This window comes from Haplochromis burtoni, unplaced genomic scaffold (genome assembly GCF_018398535.1).
Source record: "Haplochromis burtoni strain Fernald_Lab_line unplaced genomic scaffold, NCSU_Asbu1 Contig_4162, whole genome shotgun sequence".
Lineage (NCBI taxonomy): Eukaryota > Metazoa > Chordata > Actinopteri > Cichliformes > Cichlidae > Haplochromis > Haplochromis burtoni.
In genome coordinates, this window is record NW_024586523.1 from 3,003 (window position 1) to 4,542 (window position 1,540).

Sequence of the window (1,540 nt, forward strand, 5' to 3'; positions counted from 1 at the left end):
AGTGTTTCTTTCAAACAGAAACACTAAAACTAACGCTAAAAAGTTTTAACATACCTGTTAAGAAATGCTTTGATGTTTACAGGATCTCAACCACCACAATTCCAATTCCAGACACAACAATCTTCTCAAACATGTTCTGTTTATAACAATGTGTGTGGACATGAAAAATGTAGATGTTATACCAATGATAGTGTTCATCACAAAAAGCTCTGTTTAAGAATAGTCATCATTTGTTGCAGTTTGAAGCCCACATAGATTTTGCACAAACACAAAAGCAGTGATATCAATTCAGAATTTCTGTACTTATCATGAGCTTATCTATACATGACTTATTTAATTATTTCCTGTCTTTCTGCAGTAGCACTTTCTCTCCTGGTATGATGGCCTCACCTGTCCTCACCCTCCTGCTAGCACTGATGCTTTTGATGCCTTGATGTGATCTTGATCATCCACATCTGGACTCGTTACATGGACAGCACCAATGACTGCCAGATTCATTTTAGATATTTTTTATTATTTTACTGTATTGATTCATTTTTCATTTATTATAGATTTTCCTAATATAGCAATTTGTTTTTTTGGTGCAGGAACTTTTCATTGTGGTTTTTGTTTTTAAAATAATCATTTGCAACAATATTTTTGTTTGTTTGTTTTATTTCTCCACAATATAGAGAATAAAACTAAATAAAGCAAGCAAAAAGTGAAATGAGAAGTATGTAAAATATCTATCTATATCTAAGTTTAAAACTCCATTTAACTAATATTAGTTTTTAATCATATGATAGTTTTGTTTACTGCAATTTTCAATCACAAGAAATCTACATGAGTTTGACGTTATTAAAATGTAGTGAACAAAAATATACTACAATGATTACCCACAGTGTGCTTTCTTGGTTGTTGGTGTATTGATGTTTAAGAAAACATAAAATAAAACCTTTAAATCAAAAACATTCTTGGTCCTCTGTTTTTTGTATGTGTGTTGCTTGAATGTAAAAAGAGATCACTTGGAAGAACTGAAAATAATTTACTAGAGATATTAATTAATTTGGCGTTTTAGAGTCCAATGATGGCAGAATGGAATCCCAGTGGCAATACGATTTAGGAAAGAATCCCCCAGGGTCTAGACAGGGGAGGTGGTGAAGAAGAAGATTGAGGCTTGGATGGACCTCAGGCAAGGTGAAGATGGGAAGAAAGTGGTTTGCATAAATGAGGAGAGCACTCTGAGATTTAAACACACAGAGTGGAGGTTGATTAGCTCAAATGGGGTCAAGAAGATGATTGGATTACTGTAATGTCAGTATTGAGTTTGATGTTTGTAATGAGCTTTTTAAAAAGATATCATGCATACAACCATTGCACTAAGAACAAGTGTGGAAATTGTAGATAATTATTAACAGGAAGTGTTGGAAAGGCTGTCAGCTGTGTGGGGGGGCCCCCTTGTGGCGAGAGAGCACAGTTGCACTATTGAGCACATGTTCCAGTGATCAGAGTTGGAGCTAACACATAGCAAGAGCCGCCTGGCAGACTGACTCTGCAGGGG

The 1,540-nt window shown here is 35.1% G+C and overlaps 1 protein-coding gene across 2 annotated transcripts in view; it reads left to right on the forward strand.

The window, feature by feature from the left end:
* LOC102297320 (meprin A subunit beta) overlaps positions 1-595 on the forward strand; it is a 3,588-nt gene extending 2,993 nt beyond the window's left edge. Inside the window, exon 6 of one of the 2 annotated variants that reach the window (XM_005953406.2) lies at positions 359-595. In XM_005953406.2, the coding sequence (XP_005953468.2) occupies positions 359-434 (76 nt within the window). In that variant the 3' untranslated portion in view covers positions 435-595. Of the gene's footprint in view, positions 1-82; positions 266-358 lie in introns of those variants that run through there. The other variant, XM_042217966.1, reaches the window with a different exon arrangement.
* Positions 596-1,540: the final 945 nt, after the last annotated feature.